Source organism: Clupea harengus, chromosome 24 (assembly GCF_900700415.2).
Source record: "Clupea harengus chromosome 24, Ch_v2.0.2, whole genome shotgun sequence".
Classification (NCBI taxonomy): Eukaryota; Metazoa; Chordata; class Actinopteri; order Clupeiformes; family Clupeidae; genus Clupea; species Clupea harengus.
Window position 1 is genome coordinate 5,606,020 of NC_045175.1, and position 17,500 is coordinate 5,623,519.

A 17,500-nucleotide genomic window follows, 5' to 3' on the forward strand; every position below is an offset into this window, starting at 1 on the left:
CTGGAGAATCTTGCCTCTTGCATTCGTACTTTTTCGTCCAAAAAAAAGAGATTTTTTTTGTCTGTCTGATTTGCCTGTGTGGAGCACGGCACACAGTGACAAGATAATGCGGCTTCTGAGGAATGCTCACACGTGTTTTGACTGAATAAGCCCTCTCAGTTCCCTTCAGACACATACTTTTGGCCCGTCTGCCATTTCAGGATTGTGCAATGTGCTAATTGCAGCTATGGAGTTAGAGGGGAGAACAGACCATCCTTCTCCTCACACAAATTGCTCAAAAGTATCTTCAAAGGGTTAAGTAACGCACGGACGCATGCCATACACCACAAACCCACGTATGTTTAAAAAACAAAGCTTACGCCTACGCCAATGACATCTCTTGAGGATAATAGTTCACAACGGTTCTTGTGTCTATTGTGGATGTTTGTACATCGTTTGAGGTGTACCAGTTGTTTGAGGTTTGTATGCATTTGTTGACAGAAGGTCATAAAAGGTAAACATATATGTTAAATGCTGCTGACACAGAGAGACAAAGTGTCTGAAGTGTTAAGTATTATTGAGGAGCATTGTTTATTTGTTGTGCCTTCAGAGTCACATCATCATAATAATTCCAGCAGCTTTTTCATTTTTTGGGAAACAACTCACTGATCCTTTAAGCTCCTAAAGCATGAGAACTCTTAATATATTAGCACAATGTAGCTTATTTCTTGTAAAGATGCACGTCTACATTATATTTAGGGTCAAGGTTTGGTTTAGGGCTGAGGTTAGCCATCTAACAATCTGTATTTTCAGGTGGATTACATTATGATAAAAGTCTACATGAATTGATTGGTTTGGTTAATGTGACCAATATATTATCAATATAAATGTAATGAAACACTTTATATTTATTAGCACTTACACTAAGATCACCTTGGTATGCCTACACTAGGTTGATGAAAGTAGATGGAAACAGTTTCATATTTTCGGTCTCTTTCATTTCCTCATGAAGCAGTTTTAAAAGATCATATTATCTTTAGTCATTACTACTGATGCAGGACATTTCAATGGTGTTGCACATTCCAAGATGACCAAAGTCTTTCAGTCATAGTTCCATTGGTGGTGACAACCAGGCTAACCGATTTCATTAAGCTTTCATCCTTTCGGAATGACTGAGAGTCCAAAAAAAAAAATTCCACACCCTTCAGTGGCGGTCCATAATCCGATTATTATTATATATATATATAACACTTACAAATATATAGGATTTTCAAAACTAAATACAAGCTAGATGAATGTACCATGAAAGCACATTGCTCTGCTCCATCTCTGCCCAAATTAACTTTAGTGTGACCCAACATATCGGTGTCCCCTCCCTCCCTAACTCCGCCTTCCAAACCTATGGATTCGATAGTTCAGACTCTTTTACCGCTACTTTGGCCCAGCATCGGGTACTGGAGCATTGGTCTGCCCAACGAGCTACTGGTGGAGGAAAGGTTAGAGAAGGATTTCAGCGCCAGGGTCTGTCTTGTTCAGAGTCCACCATGGGTTTGCTCCAACTGGGATGCCTTGCCTGGATACATCTTGCCATTGCAGTGACAGTGAACGGTCAGAGTCGAACCGAACTTTTCGACTATGGGGTGCAGCACGGCGATCAACTCCTGGGACCGGGATCCGACCAGACGGAGGAGCTCGCTTTGGACCAGACTATCTACTTTTACAAGGGTTCATTTGAAAGCGTTTACGTGAGTAGGCCACTTCTTTCACTAACTCTACTACTTTGGCATTCGTGTTTGTATTGAACACGTAAACACGTCGTTGTCACTTTCAATTACCTTTTTTTCCCTTCTGATTACATCACCAATGATGAATCAATGAGGCTGAGACATATGAGCTCGCGGCCATCCTCTAATAAGAAAGTCCGTGATTGATTACCGATTTGGCATCACGGGCCTATTGATGAACTGTGAGATTAGTATAGCCCTCGCCGTCTGCAACTCCGGGGTTCAATCTGAACACGATGGTAAATCATTACCAAAAACGCCGAATCGTTCACAGATTTTTGCAATCAATCAGAATGGGAATGTTAATGACTGACATTTCGTTTTACCTCTCGCATAACGACACGTCCTTAAATCTGAGAATTGATCAGTGATTTGAGTAATTTTTTTTAAAGGTATTCTACGATCACCATCACATCAGAGCAAAGATCGGTATTGCGAGGGCTAAGAGAAATAACGGCCGATTGTGATGTAATTCACGTAAAGTCCACGCCGACCATGAAGGCATGTGATGCCCGTGAGAGGAGGCCTTGTATGCTGATGGAGCGCAGGAATGCGTTATAGAGCCTGAGATCTTCTATGTGTCTCAGCCCACACACATGCCGAGATACACACACGCAGACAGAAACACACATAACTCACACATAAATACTTGTGCACACCAGTACACACACACACACACACACACACACACACACATGCAGTCATCATTCACTGGTGCTTTCTATCTCTCTCTCTCTCTCTCTGTCGGTCTGTCTCTCTCTTACACACACACATTGAATCATATTCATATACAACTCTGTGTCCATGCATATGCACACACACACACACACACATGCAGTCATCATTCACTGGTGCTTTCTATCTCTCTCTCTCTCTCTCTCTCTCTCTCTCTCTCAATCACTTCCACACACACACACACACACACACACACACACACAAACACATTGTCGAAGAAAGAAATCGATGCCTCAAGCCTAAATATTTATTCAGCCATGTCTGGGCGTAGTGACTAGTGACTAGTTGAGGATATACAGACCGGTTGCTCAGGGGTCTGCTCAGCCTTTTTACGAGACCCCGTCACACACAGCTGAGACTCGTCTTCCTCCCGCCACACACAGCTGAGACTCGTCTTCCTCCCGCCACACACAGCTGAGACTCGTCTTCCTCTCGTCTTCCCCTCGCCACACCCTCCACCACAGCACGGCTCCTCAGCGCTTACATCTGTACCTCTCTCTCTCTCTCCCTCTCTCCCCCTCTCTCTCTCCCTCTCTCTCTCCCCCCTCTTTCTCCCTCCCTCTCTCTCTCCCTCTCTCTCTCTATCGCTCTTTCTCCCTCTCTCTCTCTCTCCCTCTCTCTCTCTCTCCCTCCCTCTCTCTCTCTCTCTCTCTCTCTCTCTCTCTATCGCTCTTTCTCCCTCTCTCTCTCTCTCTCCCTCTCGCTCTCTCTCCCTCTCTCTCTCTCTCCCTCTCTCTCTCCCTCTCTCTCTCTCTCCCTCCCTCCCTCTCTCTCTCTCACTCTCTCTCTCTATCGCTGTTTCTCCCTCTCTTTCTCTCTCTCTCTCTCTCTCTCTCTCTCTCTCTCACTCTCTCTCTCTATCGCTCTTTCTCCCTTGCCTCAGTTCATCTCACACCAGTACGCTTTACTGCTTTTTGTAAAGACCATTGAAAGAAAAAATAGTGTTGTGAATGTTTAGAACACAGAAACACTGAAACACAAAGAAACATAGCAATACAAAATCTCTCTCTCTCTCTCTCTCTCTCTCTCTCTCTCTCCACCCCCACTCTTGCTTCTTCGTGAGTAGATCTAAACAGGTCTGCTTGAGGTTGGCAAGGAATTGCCCACTGCCTTGAGTGACAGCATTGGTTTATAAAAAAAAAAAAAAAAACTTGGGGTCACCACAATGCTGGGCGTTTTCCTCGTTACGAGTCTTTTACTAAAGGGGGCTACAGGTCTCTTTTGTTTCTTTCCCCACAAACATCTTCCCCCTGTGGGGGTAAAGTCAGACCTACCCCCCCTTCCAAAAACCTCACAGCCCCAAACCCAGCTCCTTACCCCAACCCTAAACCTCATTAGTAAGCTTTTGTGTCTGTGACATAACTGCACTTTTGTCCCCGGGATCAAAAGCCACAGACGCTCTCAAAAGGCCTGACAAGATCCGAGCTCTCCGCCCATTGTCTGGGCTTATCTTCAGGCATCACTGAGCTCCCTCTCCCTCGCGCACTCTTTTCTCTGCAAGCTCTAAATGAACTCAGACAAGAGTCAATCAGACAAGCTGTCGGGTGTCACCTTTGCCCATTATTCAAATACACACACACACACACAAACAGAGACACTTATCCCACTGGGTAAAGTGGTTAGTGTGTGTGTGTATGTGTGAAACCGTTGTGAGACCAGATATGGCTTGCAAAAAGCTTTCTCTGAAAACACAGTATAGACATGTACTCCCAATCCACAGACAGCCAGTACCCTCTCAGGGGTGTCCTGCCCCACACGCTCTGAATACAGAGGACTTAATGACATTGCTGTTTTGCCTCTAGGCTCTAGATAAGCACAATCAAATCAAATTGAATTTGTCTGACTCTTATCTTATAACAAACTCGCTAAAGGGTCTTGTTGTGAAGACTGAAGACTGAAGATTCTTCACAGCAATGAAGCCCCCCCCCCCCCCCCTTGTTTTAGTTGACCCCCCCCCCCCCAGCTCAAACTCTTCCAATCTTCCATACAAAGTCCACATGTTGGCTGATAGGACAACGCACATTCCATACGCTCTCCAAAATGTATAGGGACTGTTTGTAGAAGGATGTTCGGCAGGAACAGGCTGTCCCCTACTGCATCACACTTCAGGTCAAGTGTCCTGCGTATATAAACTCAAGTGGCCATGGGCACTTCTGTTCTGTTCTGTTCTGTTCTGTTCTTTTTTTTTTTTTTTAATGGAGCCAAATTAGTCAGGCCTATTTAAATGGACCCCGGGGCCTGAGAACTGACTTCAGACAGTCAAGTCAAGAATGAGGGGCCATTCTATGAAATTGTATGTTACTGCCCTATAGGGAATTTGGATTAGCAGTATGAGTGAGTGATATTGATATTGTAATATCTGTTTATTTTCTATTATATTTTCCCACTTATTTGTCTTGCTTTGACGATGCTGTTATTTTACAGGCACGCTGGTGAAGCCTCTTTGAAATAGAAATTGAGTTAGTGTCCAAGAAGTTCTGTTTCTTTGAGTAGAAATTGAGTAAGTGTCCAAGAAGTTCTGTTTCTTTGAGTAGAAATTGAGTAAGTATCCAAGAAGTTCTGTTTCTTTGAGTAGAAATTGAGTAAGTGTCCAAGAAGTTCTGTTTCTTTGAGTAGAAATTAAGTAAGTGTCCAAGAGGTTCTGTCCCTTGAGTGTCCACGAACATTATAGTACCCAGATAGTGTGTAGTTCTAGAGCGAGCTGTGACCCTGTGCTTGTCGTGATGACTTTGAACGAAAAGTGATCTTGATATCTTTTATGCCCTGTAGTAATGCTGTGTTTATTAGCCATGAAAGTCATGGCTCGGGATGAAGAGCAGATTTCTGGGAACCAGACATTTTGGCCAGAACCTTTTTCTTTGGCCTCATTATATCTTGCACTTACAGTAGTTACATTCCTGCACTTTTTTGTATTTCTTATGTAAAATAGTATTTATTGTTACACTAGGTCTCTATTGCTTCTGGCTTGATTGTTCTCCCCTTTGTACGTCACTTTGGATAAAAGCGTCTGCTAAATGACTAAATGTAAATGTATATCTGTGTGTATGACAGTGGACCTGCAATTGCTGCCATTGGCCGGAAACAGAGCCTTTGATTGGTAGATGCAAAGCGTGAAGCGTTTTAGTTTACCTAGTTGAGAAAAGCACATACTATTTACAATTTATCTCAAATGATGTTCGGTAGCAGAGGTTGTTTCGTGACTTGAATACTCAGGGACGTCTTTGATATCTTGCATGTTCTGTAGTAAATTCTTATGACATTACATTATATTTACATAATTGGAATGTGAGAAAAACACAGTGTAGATGCTGACCATATGACCATATGTCTCTCCATATGATGTTTTGCATAGTAATGCATGTTTCACATGATTATTGTCTTGATCAGACGCTGTTTCGCCACTCTGCCGAGGTCCCCCTCACCCACACGACTCCGCATTCTTGGCATGCCTCGTTTAACCGTCACCCCACCTCAAAGTAAAGACAATCTCTAATCCATCAACGAGCAGCCACCCCCCGAGTGTCCAACCTCCAACCCCCTCCTTCTCCTCCAAGGCAATACTATAAGTGCTTCCTGTTCTCCGTTGGACTGACTTCCTGTCTGGCCTCTGATTGTTGGGTTGCGCTCCCATGGTGACTGTGGGGGGAAAAGGTTGCCAGGTTGTAAGTCGAAAAATCCCCATCTAATGAGAACATGTCTGTGTCTGTATAAAAACAAGGGGCTTTAGGGCGAGTAGTGATGTGGGTATAATCAAGCTGTGTGGCAGCTAGAGAGGCTTATTGGGTTGGCTCTGGTTGCAGGTCATTGGTCAGCTTAAGAGTGGTATGTTTTCTGTGGGAATTTCTTCTTTCCCCCGTCTATATGATTCACAGCCAACCCCCCCACCCCCCCACCCGACTGTGCACCTGGGATTTCCTCCGGATCCTTCCAACAGATGCATAGCATAGCCAGCCAGCACCCCCCCCCCCCCCCTCTTTCGTCCACTGCCCTTCCCCCTTCTACCTCTTCTTTTCACCCATTCCCTTCTCTCTGTCATTATTTACTCCATTTCACCCTTCTCTTTTCTTAACAACACTCACTCCGTCTCTCGCTCCGTCTCTCTCCTTCTTCCCCCACAACCCTGTTAGATCCTCCTGTTCCACCGCCCCCACCTCCACCCCGTCCTCCCGTGGTGTGACAGGTTGAGGTTGTGTTGCTCCAGTGACTGCTTTCCCGGGCCCCTCCAGATGGCTTTGATATTGCCTGTCGCCCACCCCCCTTATCTGCTTCTTGACCCCCCCCCCCTCTCTCCCACCCCCTCAGCAGGTTCACTACCCCCACCCCCCTCCTCCCATGCTAAGTGGCTGGTGGTGGGAGTTCTGGGATTGAGGAAGGGGGTGGGGAAGTGACTTGTTGACTTCTTTGAATGCGACACTCCTGGGAAAGGTAAAAACAGGGTGATACGGCATAAACGCTCTCTCTAATGTCTAAATGTGAAACTGCAAAAAAACAAATTCACAGGTCCTAACAGTCTTTACAGCTGTGGAGCTGATGTCTAAATAGCTGGTTGAGTGCAACAAAACATGGAGTTTGTTTAGAAATGTTGTCTCAGTCCCCCCCCCCCCCCCCCTCTAATAAAGCTCCATTGAACTGAACGGGCTGGACCGGGGTGTTAAGGTGCTGTTCAGTAGTACTGAGGTTGCTGGTTGAGGGGAGAGTGATGTTCAGTAGTACAGAGAGGGGAGTGCTGGGCCTTAAAACTGCTGTGCTGTACAGTAAGGCTCGTAGGGCGGTGACTCTGTGGGTGGAATCTGGGGAATTGGTTCACGCACGGTGTCATTAGGGTCTGAACATCTGGAAATGTCCGTCATGGAGGAGACTGCTGCGTCTGTGCGCGAAAGCAGGTGCTATTTCTCTCTCTCCCTCTCCCTCTCCCTCTCTTATCCTCTCTCTCTCCCACTCTGTCTCTCATCCTCTCTCTCTCCCACTCTGTCTCTCATTCTCTCTCTCCATCCCATTCTCTCTCTCTCTCTCCCTCCCACTCTCTCCCTCTCTCTTCCTCTCATCCTCTCTCTCTCTCTCCCTCTCTCCCTCCCACTCTCTCTATCTCCCTCTCACTCTCTCTCTCTCTCTCTTCCTCTCATCCTCTCTCTCTCTTTAAAGTACACATTTCCCCTCGCTGTCCTTTTACTTCTTTCCCCTAGTATATTGTCTTTCCGTCTCCATCGTTCCTCTGTCAGTACCATTTCACTCACTTTTTCTTTCCATTCTTTTTCTCTTCCTCTCTTCCCTGTCCCTCCTCTCCTTCCCACCCTCCCCTGCTTGCCTGTCTCATGCTGTCGGATAGGTGTCTGAGATCTCAGCAGGCTACTCTTTAAGGAACCCCCCCCTCCTGGGATTCTTTGCATTTCTCTGCAGCTTTGAGACACATAAAGCAAAAGAAAAGAGAGGGAGAGAGAGGGAGAGGGAGAGGGAAAGAGAGGGGTAAAGGAAATAAGGAGAAAGAAAGGGTGAAAGAGAGAAGGAGAGAGAAAGAGAGAGGTTTAAACCGGTGATGTCTCTGGTTCTCTCCACTTCAGCAGACCCCACTGACCCTGAAAACAGCCCAGTTCCTCACCTCCATTCAGCCTCTCAGCTTCCCCCCGTTAAGCCTCCAACATGAGAATCCACTCTATCACTGGCCTCACACAGAGACTCTGACATGCACACACACACACACATACGCACACAGACACACACACAGAGTAGAGAGAGAGATGGAGCAGGCACAAACATACAATTGCAAAGATTCACACACACGCACACATGCACATACACAATCCCACATTGTTTTCCGGCTCTGAAGGCCGCTCTTGAAGTCAAATGCCTGCTGTGACCCTGTGCTTCATCCAGCTGATATTACACTTTAGGTACACCCCCTTTTGCAGAATGCGTGTGTGTGTGTTTCTGTCTGTGAAGGACTGTGTGTTTATACGTGTTTGTGTGTGTGTGTCTGTGAAGGACTGTGTGTTTATACGTGTTTGTGTCTGTGGGGGTTGTGCCTCATGTGCATCTGTCTGTTCAGCCCAATTATGTGAGCTTTAGTCAAGTATTGTGAAGAATTTGTAGTTTGTAGTTTTAATCCATCATAGCTCCAAAAGGACAAAGTCTCTTCCTGTCCACTAAATAGCTCTGAAACACTCGTAATTAGCTCTTTTGACTTAGTACTTTTTTCTGGTATTAAAGCTTTCACCTTCTGAAAGCTGAAACCTCATTCACTAATGGGGGTAGGCTGTTTGTATTTGTGTGTACTTTTACTGTAGGCCTAGAACTGGGTTTGAGTTGTGTGCATTATGTTTAAAACGACCAGAACTCTCTGGAGAAATTGGCTCGGAACATCGCAGCGGCTTAAAGGGCTATCATTATCATTTCCTTCTTCAAAGGCTCATTCTCTCGCAACCCTGTCGAAAACTGCTCTTTTACATTCTCGACTTCGTTCGTAAGCTATTAGGGATGCTGGTTTTGTAACGAGCACCTCAAACAGACCCCGTGTTCTCATCCACAGAAGCGACACAGTCATTAGCACAAAGAAGAGTAAATAAAAAGGTGGCATCGCGTTTCACTCAAACGCTTCGTAGACTCTTTTAATGTGGATTGGGTTTCTCGTCTGCGGATTCAAAGGGACGTTGATTGCGGTGTTAGTTTGCTTCCGTTTGATAGGATTGTCAACTTTTATGGCCAGAAAGGAGGGGCGCGAACGGTCACTCATCTCTTGATTCTTCAGCTTCTCTCGGCGCAGTGTAAGCACACACCCCCTCTTGAGTTTGTTTACTCTTCACTCCTTTCGCGGCAAAGTTGATGCAGTGTGGTGCCGCTTCTTTTAACAGTCTAATGACACCAAACCAGGAAACAGAGCGGCCAAAAGCCCCTTTCACAAACAGCACACGTTAATAGCTCTTTGTTGTGAGGGTCCCTGTGGAAACCACTGTAATTTGCTGTCGACTTGGTGAAGAGGAGCTTGATGACAGACGAGGAAGGATTCTCTGGTTTTATGAGGCGCTGGAGTGTGTCTGAGCCCTTGGGGTGTCGACGTTTCCTGAGCGCCTCTCTCGTGTCTAGTCAAAGTTCGTTGTGTCTTCAGGTCAAGGGCATATGTCTGGTTAAAATGTGCTTGAGGTAAAAGAGCCTCCCTATAATTGTTTCTTTATCCAGAGAGAAAAAAAAAAGCATATTGACATCTGAGCCACTGAAAAGTTGACACAGCCCAAAGTATGGATACACACAATCCAGTCTTATGGTTGTGGTTACCAAAGCTACATAAAAAATGCATTGTATCAGGATAAGAAAGCAGGGTCTTCTTGCTACTTAACGCACCAAATCGTGGGAACCTGATGCTGAGTGTAAAATGGCAACTTTGTTAGTTAGAGATATTATTCACCTCGGGTCTCAGACTCCCATTCCTCTGTCCTGCGGTGAGGGCTGTGAGCTGGAGAGAGGCCGTGCTGCTGGTGAGGGTAGGGGGTGGATGCAGTAAAGCTTTTTTGAAGGGGGGTGGGAGTCTGGGGGGTCACTAATGTCTGAGGAGGGGTCGAGACGTGTTAGAGATTTACTGGGCCATTCACCCTGTGAAAACTCCCACTGTGATCTTACATGGGCACTATTTGGCCTTTATTTCAACCCCCCCCCCCCCCCCCAAACACACACACACACACACACACACACACACACACCGTGAGACTTGACTCAACTAATATTCCTGACTATGCTATATTACATGGCTATATTTTCTTCTAGACTTTAATTATTTAATTTCTTTAAGAGTGTAAGCAGGCCATGCGAGTTAAGGTGTTTTAATGTTCAATCTTTAATCCTGACACTAGTCCATGTTAGATGCTGGGTCCTGAAGGATAAAACAGATGACTTTAAGAGCAGAGCAACTGCAATAAAATCATTTCATCTTGTGGTGTACTCTACCCTTCGTTATATCCATGGAAGCCCATTGAAAAATCTGTTGCTGTAGAGTTTTAATTTCCATTAATCTACTTAACTTTATTACAGATCAACACCAACGGTTTCATTGCCACGGCCGAAGTCCCCGCCGAGTCGGAGTACCTGGGCCAGATGCCGGCCACCTTCGGCATGCTGGCGGCCCTCCTGGGAGACCTGGACACCAGCGACGGTGCCGGGAGGGTGTACTACCGGCAGGACAGCAGCCCATCCGTGCTGCTGCGTGCCGCCGAGCACATCGGCCAGGCCTTCCCCGCGGACGACGAGGTGGAGCCTACGCACGCCGTCATCGTGACTTGGGAGAACGTTGCGGCGCAGGGGGCTTCTGGTCGCGGAGACGGAACCGCCTCAAACGTAAGGGCCCCTCACGCCACACACACACAGGCTTTGTAGTCCGTAAAGCTTTTATCTGCACATTTTGACTGCAAGATAGAGGCTTTTTCCCCCTTGACTACACACATTTTAACCGCAGGGTATAATCTTGTTAATTTTTCTGCTAAATGGTTGAAAGACTTTTTATGAGCAGTCATGTAAATATATACATTCAGAGGCTTTAAAAAGGTAAGACCTCCGATGTTTTGCTCCCAAGGATATAAACTTGTTCTTGGAACTTTTATTTGGTTTTATGAACAATATTGTACAATACAGGAATGAGGTTTCCGAGCCAATATGAAGGCATTATTTTTGTGCAAAGATAACGGCTCTGTTGACAAATCTGGCCTGCAAAAAATAACTAATTTTTCTTTTGGATAATACCATCATACAGTTCTGTAACACCTCTCCAGAGCATTAAATCCACTGATTGTAGTATATAAATATAAATATAAAATACTGTATGTAAGCTCACCGCACGAGAAAGAGAGCCACTGTCTGAGGAGCAGGCCTGGGTCCAGACCCATATACCCCTTTCATCTAGTCAGTGTTTCCCCTTTCATCCTTTCCAAGGTCAGAGGTCACTTCTGTTGCAGCATAAGCGCTGATGAAAGGTTTGCTCTCTTTACACTGTAAGTCACTGTAAGGATAAGCTGGTGAGCCGCGGGCCAAAAGGTGATAGTCGCTTAACTGTGGAGTGGCCCACCTGCAGTGCGGAAGGGGCCCGTGCTCAGGAGCAATAACGAGATCCCGCCAGAAGTGTTTCCTTGAAAGCCCTTGAAGTGCTTTTATCTAAATTGACTTAGGGTGCTTTTTGAAGGCAGGCATTTGTTTATCGGCCTGTGTGACTTAAAGTTTGTGTGATTTAAAGCTTGGCCATAAGTCTGAGGGTGTGTGAGGACTAATAAACAAACTATAGATTGTATCACTTTCATACACCCCTCCTTTAAACAAACAAACACAAGCACTTCCTGAAGAAACTCCCTCTTCTTTTCTTTCTGCATCCCAGCAGAGGAACACGTTCCAGCTGGTAGTGGCCTCCATGGAGTCTGCTTCCTACGCCATCCTGCTCTACCCCAGAGACGGCCTGCAGTTCCTTTCCACACCCATAGAGGGCGATAGCAAGCCCCTGGAGGTGGGCTTCAACCAGGGCGTGGTGGCCGGCTGGTTCTGGAATACCAATCTGGGTGACTACTACCGCGTTACCACCGACAACGAGGTGTCCATCCGTGAGCTGACAGAGTAAGTGCCTGACCAGTTGTCTTGAATTGCGAACGTTGAGACTATGTTGTAGTTACATTTTTGAGCTGTTTTGTATAATGTTTATCTGTATTATAATAATTCTAATCTGTATATAATATTTCTGTGATATGGGACCATCATAATGGCACTGAGATGGGCTTCCCTCTTTAATAAAAGGCTTTTTCTTTCTTTGTAATATGGCTCCAGTTTGACTGAAGGTGAAGTGTGTACCGCACACCGCCAGGGTCGTTTATTTTGGGTGTGATGGATATCACATAGTATATTACTGCACGTCAAAACAGAGTCAAAGCAAAAAGCTAATTTACACACTTTAGTACCTATAGCAGAAAGCAAAGTCTGAATCCCAACCCTTATCCTTTCACAACACAAGCGCCTTCCCTCTGTACCCACCCAGGAAGACGAACTCGGGCCGCCGTGGCGTGTGGGTCTACGAGATCGGCACGTCTCCCTTCTTCACCTCCATCCACCCCGGCGAGGCAGAGGAGCTGGCCCCCGAAGAGTCCGTCCCCGGAGGCCCCAAAGAGGTCCCCGAGACCCCAGAGAGGGGGCCCCAGTACCCTGTGTTCCCCCCTTACGAGACGGTGACCGAGGAGGAGGAGGAGACCGGTGTACCCCCTACTCGGGGGCCAAGGGTGCCCGTGCACCCGGCCCAGTTCCCTGTGTACCCCGAGCCTAGTTACCCAGAACCCGAACAGCCAGAACCACGGTACCCCGAACCCGAACAGCCAGAACCGCGGGGACCACGACCGGAGCGCCCGCAGGTTGTGGTGGTGGACGCAGATGACCTGGATGTGGATGGTAAGCCATTTTCTTTTCCGAAACAGGCAAATTTAAACGTGTGTTTTCTAGGCATTAGTTATCATGAAATATGCCCTTGAGCGTCAGTAGCTCAATAGTGGGTGGTCAGTTATGATTACCTCTGGTATGCATGTAACAGTAGCACCTCTCTTCTCTAGAGTATAACAGTATTAAAACAAAGGTCAGATAGACTTGTGCATTGCTTATAAATAGCCACATTTTGTTACCAAGTTACCAAGAGTTCCGCATGATATCTCGCACAAGATATCTCCCATTTGATGACTTCAGAACTTCAATACTATTAGATACGACTTAAACTTGAAACGTAAAGGTCTAGTCTGCAATTCTAATCCAAGACACTTTTTGTCAGATTCACGGTCCTCCACACGGTTACATGCCAGTGGCCTACTGTGTGCTCATGTGCCTTTTGTGTCTCTCTCTCTGCACCCCCCAACCCCCCCCCCCAACCCCCCCCCCAAACCCCCTCCCCAAAACCAGTGTTTTCATACAGCCACGAGACGTGTGCCAACAACTGGCAGAAGTGCTCCAGCTTTGCCGACTGCCGCGACTACTCCGGCGGGTACTGCTGCCACTGCCGGCCCGGTTACTATGGCGACGGCCGAGACTGCGTGGCCGAAGGTAAGGAATCCCCCCCGATTCCCCATAATCCCGATTATTAAAAGACCACCCTTTGGGATTTAATATAAGTGTGATTACAGTGCTGTGTGTGTACAGACTTTGCATGAAAGACAAGGAGAGGGGGGAGAGGATTAGAATTACTAACAGGTAGGTTTGCTGGGTTAGCCCATTGCAGCTTTGCTCGAGTCACTTTTAGTACAAGACACATTCTAGGAACCATAACCCACCCACCAGGGCTGATAGTGGTTCAGGAGGATCATAACCCACCTACCAGGGCCGATAGTGGTTCAGGAGGTTTAAACGAGGAGTCGTTCAGCAATTGGAAGATTGCTAGTTCGATCCTGACTCGTCCTCACCATGGCAAAGTCAAAGACAAATGTATTTATAAAGCACATTTTAAAACAACTTCCGTTGACCAAAGTGCGGTCCATGCTGTAAATGTGTCAAAGTGTCCTTGAGCAAGACACTGAACCCCCAACCGTTCCCTAGAAAAGCGCTGTATAAATGTATTACCTACATGTCCTACTGGCACGGTAGCTAGGGATGACATTTGCGTTTGTTTATGTTTTGTTTGGTAGGAATTTGGTTGGTCGCTCTTGCCCTCAGCCTTTCCATTTGGGGTTCAGACTAAAGCTGTTTTTTCCCTCTCAACTCACAGTAAAGGCATACATTTAATGAGCATTTGTTGTCTCTAGAGGAAACTTTGTGAGCGCTGCTGGCATCCTGCCCCCCCAAACATCCTAATGGGATTGAGTCAACATTAGACTCCTCTCCTCTCCACTGTATAAAAACATAAAATGCTTTCTGATTAAACAGACACTAACATTTCACACAAACACATAAATCTCCTCAGATAAATGACCCAAGTAATCTAACAGACTTTAACAACATCTGTGCTGACTCATCTCTTTATGGCATCTCTCTCTTTCTATCTCTCTATCTCATCCCTCTCTTTCATACCCCTCTATCTCATCCCTCTCTTTCTATCTCTCTATCTCATCCCTCTCTTTCTATCTCTCTATCTCATCCCTCTCTTTCTATCTCTCCACCCTCCCCCCCTCTCCTCCCCACCTTCTCCCCCCGCTCAATCTCCCCAGGCAAGCCGCAGAGGATGAACGGTAAAGTCACGGGCCGTGTGTTCGTCGGCAACTCGCCGTCGCAGCTGGAGTTCACCAGCAACGAGCTGCATTCGTATGTGGTGGCCAACGACGGGCGGGCCTACGTGGCCATCAGCACCATCCCGCCCACCTTGGGGCCATCCCTGCAGCCGCTGGCCTCTCTGGGCGGGGCTATCGGGTGGGCCTTCGCCCTGGAGCAGCCTGGCTACGAGAACGGCTTCAGCCTCATCGGTGAGAGATGAGTGTGTGTGTGCGTGTGTGTGTGTGTGTGTGAGCGCGTGTGTGTGTGTGTGTGTGTGTGTGTGTGTGTGTGTGTGTGTATGTGTGTGTGTGTGTGGGTGTGTGTGGGTGTGTTTTTTAGGCAGAATAGAGAGTGATTTAGAATGGCTTCAGTACCATTGGTGAGAAACACAACACAACAAGTGTGTGTGTGTGTGTGTGTGTGTGTGTGTGTGTGTGTGTGCCTGTGTGTGTGTGTGTGTGTAGGGGTCTGCTCCACTCCTTCCACTCCGTGTTGACCACCTCCCCATTCTTTTCTCCTCCCCCTCACCTCACTCACCCCCTCACCTGACCTCCGTCCTCTCTCCCACAGGTGGCAAGTTCACGCGGCAGGCCGAGGTGACCTTCTACCCGGGCGGCGAGCGCCTGACCATCACACAGGTGTTCAAGGGCATCGACGAGCACGACCACCTGACCATCAGCACCCAGCTGGAGGGACGCCTGCCAGAAGTGCCCCGTGGGGCCACCGTCCAGATCGAGCCCTACAACGAGATCTACCAGTACTCACGCAACGGTGAGCCTATAGAGCATAACAATGAGAATATATATATTAATGATATCATATGATATAATATGATGTGATGATAATATATTATATGAGGCGAGGTGAGGTGAGATAGCAGTAATGTTAATATGGTTGATTTCTTTCATGAATCAGTGACATGAATGAAAAATGGTGGACTCCTCAAATGGTGAGGCTTAAGAGTATTATTACCAGAGTGTGTTACTTACCCATGCACTTTATCAGTAAATAATGCCACAACAAGATCAACCAGTAGAAGTGAGAGTCTAAAACTTTAGATTCATGCAAATGAATTTAACTGAAATTGAATTAAAATGAATATGTTGTAGGTATGTTTGTATCTGGTATGTAACAGGTAAATGGAAAAAAAATGCATCCAGACTTCAAAGCATACTCAAAATGGGGGAGTCCAGAACATAAAAACAACATATATGATAAAAATATGAAAATGATAAATTGTCGTTTATTGTGGTAAAAAGAATAGTGATAATTGACTCTTAAACTGGTGAGTCTAAATACAACATACAAAAAGCATTGATGCATAATATATCTGATAACACATGGTAGTTCGTCCTATTTCCTCATATCTGCATGGGAAAGGTCAAAGGTTGACATGTAGGAGTCATGACCACCTACTAGGAGGTTCTATTACCCATCTGTTTGTCATTTGTGCTACAAGGAAGAGGTGAGGTGAACTAAAAGCTTGGCTTACAAAGACTTCAAGTCATGCGCAGAGACCTTCAGACTAAATGAGCTTCTGGAAGTATTGGTGTTGAATGCCTTTTAGCAGGTCGAGATGTTGACTTTTAAAGGTTGGGCTCCTTGTCATGGTCACTGAAGAGGTTGGCCTCCCACCCTCCATCACGTCCTCTCAGTCTGCCGTTCGTCTGCTGTCCACTAAGGCATTTTCTTTACCCCAGACACCTACATTTAGAATAATCCCAGATGTTTTTTTTTTCACATTTTGGAATAGTCCAAGATGTTTTGTAGTTTTTTACACATTTTGGAAATAGTCCCAGAGGTTTTGTTGGTTTTTTACACATTTTGGAATAGTCCTAGATGTTTTTTTTATACACATTTTGGAATAGTCCTAGATAGTCCTTTTCACACATTTTCTTCTCCGACAGTCATCTAATTTTGCATTGTGGAATTGTTCACAGAAATCTATTCTTTCTTCTTCAAAGGCTGTACTCATCCAGTACTCACCCTCCATCCCTCTCTCTCTCCCCTCCATCCCTCTCTCTCCCTCTCTCTCTCTTCCCTCCATTCCTCTCCTCCAGTGATCTCCTCTTCCTCGCGGCGTGACTACACGGTCAGCCTGGCCGAGGGTGGCATCCAGACGCTGAGCTACAGCTGGCGCCAGACCATCAGCTTCGAGAGCTGCCAGCACGACCAGGGGGTGCGCCCTCCGCCCTCCTCCCAGCAGCTCAGCGTCGACCAGGTGTTCGTCATGTACGACACGGCCAATCAGCTCATCCGCTACGCCATGAGCAACAAGATCGGATCCATCCACAGTGAGTCACGTAGTTCACTTATCGTCTGTTCAGTTTGATTCCACACAGTAACACAATTAAATCAATCCACAGTGAGTCACGTAGTTCACTTATCGTCTATTCAGTTTGATTCCACACAGTAGCAGAATTGAGTTTGATTCAGTTAAATTAGACTGAATCCATCCACAGTTACTGGTTTAGTTAAGTCATGTTCCGTTGTGTTCTGTTTGATTCAGTTGAGCAACAAGATTGGCTCCATTCTCAGTGAGTGGCTTAGTTCAGTTCTGTTCTGTTCAGTGCAGTTTCCCTCAGTCTTGTTCAGTTCGGGTCAGTTCAAATTCACGTAAGCCCAGCTAACTCACAAACCTTGGTTAAGGCCATTTTAAAGTAAATTCAGTCTGGTGTATTTACATTGACCCATCACACTAGTTCAGCTCATTGTATATTGAAATATGAGAACAGTATTGACACCGATGCTTCATTCTAGTTGGTTTGAAAGTCAGACCGATTTACCACCTGTAAAATTCCTCGGGCAAAGCAGGTGAAGCGCGT

At 46.3% G+C, this 17,500-nt stretch overlaps 1 protein-coding gene across 1 annotated transcript in view; it reads left to right on the forward strand.

Moving 5' to 3' along the window:
- Window positions 1–1,050: 1,050 nt before the first annotated feature.
- LOC105890319 (nidogen-1-like) overlaps window positions 1,051–17,500 on the forward strand; it is a 39,969-nt gene continuing 23,519 nt past the window's right edge. Inside the window, exons 1-8 of the mRNA XM_031561764.2 lie at window positions 1,051–1,724; window positions 10,515–10,817; window positions 11,845–12,077; window positions 12,493–12,896; window positions 13,395–13,535; window positions 14,633–14,884; window positions 15,246–15,446; window positions 16,736–16,969. Of these exons, the coding sequence (XP_031417624.2) occupies window positions 1,275–1,724; window positions 10,515–10,817; window positions 11,845–12,077; window positions 12,493–12,896; window positions 13,395–13,535; window positions 14,633–14,884; window positions 15,246–15,446; window positions 16,736–16,969 (2,218 nt within the window). The 5' untranslated portion in view covers window positions 1,051–1,274. The remainder of the gene's footprint in view (window positions 1,725–10,514; window positions 10,818–11,844; window positions 12,078–12,492; window positions 12,897–13,394; window positions 13,536–14,632; window positions 14,885–15,245; window positions 15,447–16,735; window positions 16,970–17,500) is intronic.